The sequence below is a fragment of the Colobus angolensis genome, unplaced genomic scaffold (genome assembly GCF_000951035.1).
Source record: "Colobus angolensis palliatus isolate OR3802 unplaced genomic scaffold, Cang.pa_1.0 Scaffold13, whole genome shotgun sequence".
Lineage (NCBI taxonomy): Eukaryota > Metazoa > Chordata > Mammalia > Primates > Cercopithecidae > Colobus > Colobus angolensis.
Genome location: NW_012114252.1, coordinates 17,043,247 through 17,043,627, shown reverse-complemented (window position 1 = coordinate 17,043,627; position 381 = coordinate 17,043,247). Strand labels below are relative to the sequence as shown.

Below are 381 nucleotides of genomic sequence, written 5' to 3'. Positions count from 1 at the left end.
GGAGCTACCTGCGGGCGCCCGCTGTCTTCCCCGCCAGTCTGCCCCGGAGGATTGGGGGTCCCAGCCTGCGTCCCGTCCGTCCCTTCTTGGCCCGGAGTGCGTGGAGCTGGGAGTGGCTTCGCCATGGCTGTGAGGAGGGACTCCGTGTGGAAGTACTGCTGGGGAGTTTTGATGGTTTTATGCAGAACTGCGATTTCCAAATCGATAGTTTTAGAGCCTATCTATTGGAATTCCTCGAACTCCAAGTAAGTGGCGTCCGCGATCCCCCTAGGTCCTCACCCCGGGGTCCGCCGCGCCGTCCGGGCGGGAGGAGGGGTCAGTCCGCGGGGCCTCGGAGCCTGTTTCTGGAACCTCGGTTCCCCGTTCCCCACCCCCAACCCC

The 381-nt window shown here is 64.0% G+C and overlaps 1 protein-coding gene across 1 annotated transcript in view; it reads left to right on the top strand.

Moving 5' to 3' along the window:
* Positions 1-7: 7 nt before the first annotated feature.
* EFNB2 (ephrin-B2) overlaps positions 8-381 on the top strand; it is a 45,276-nt gene continuing 44,902 nt past the window's right edge. Inside the window, exon 1 of the mRNA XM_011933867.1 lies at positions 8-245. Within this exon, the coding sequence (XP_011789257.1) occupies positions 124-245 (122 nt within the window). The 5' untranslated portion in view covers positions 8-123. The remainder of the gene's footprint in view (positions 246-381) is intronic.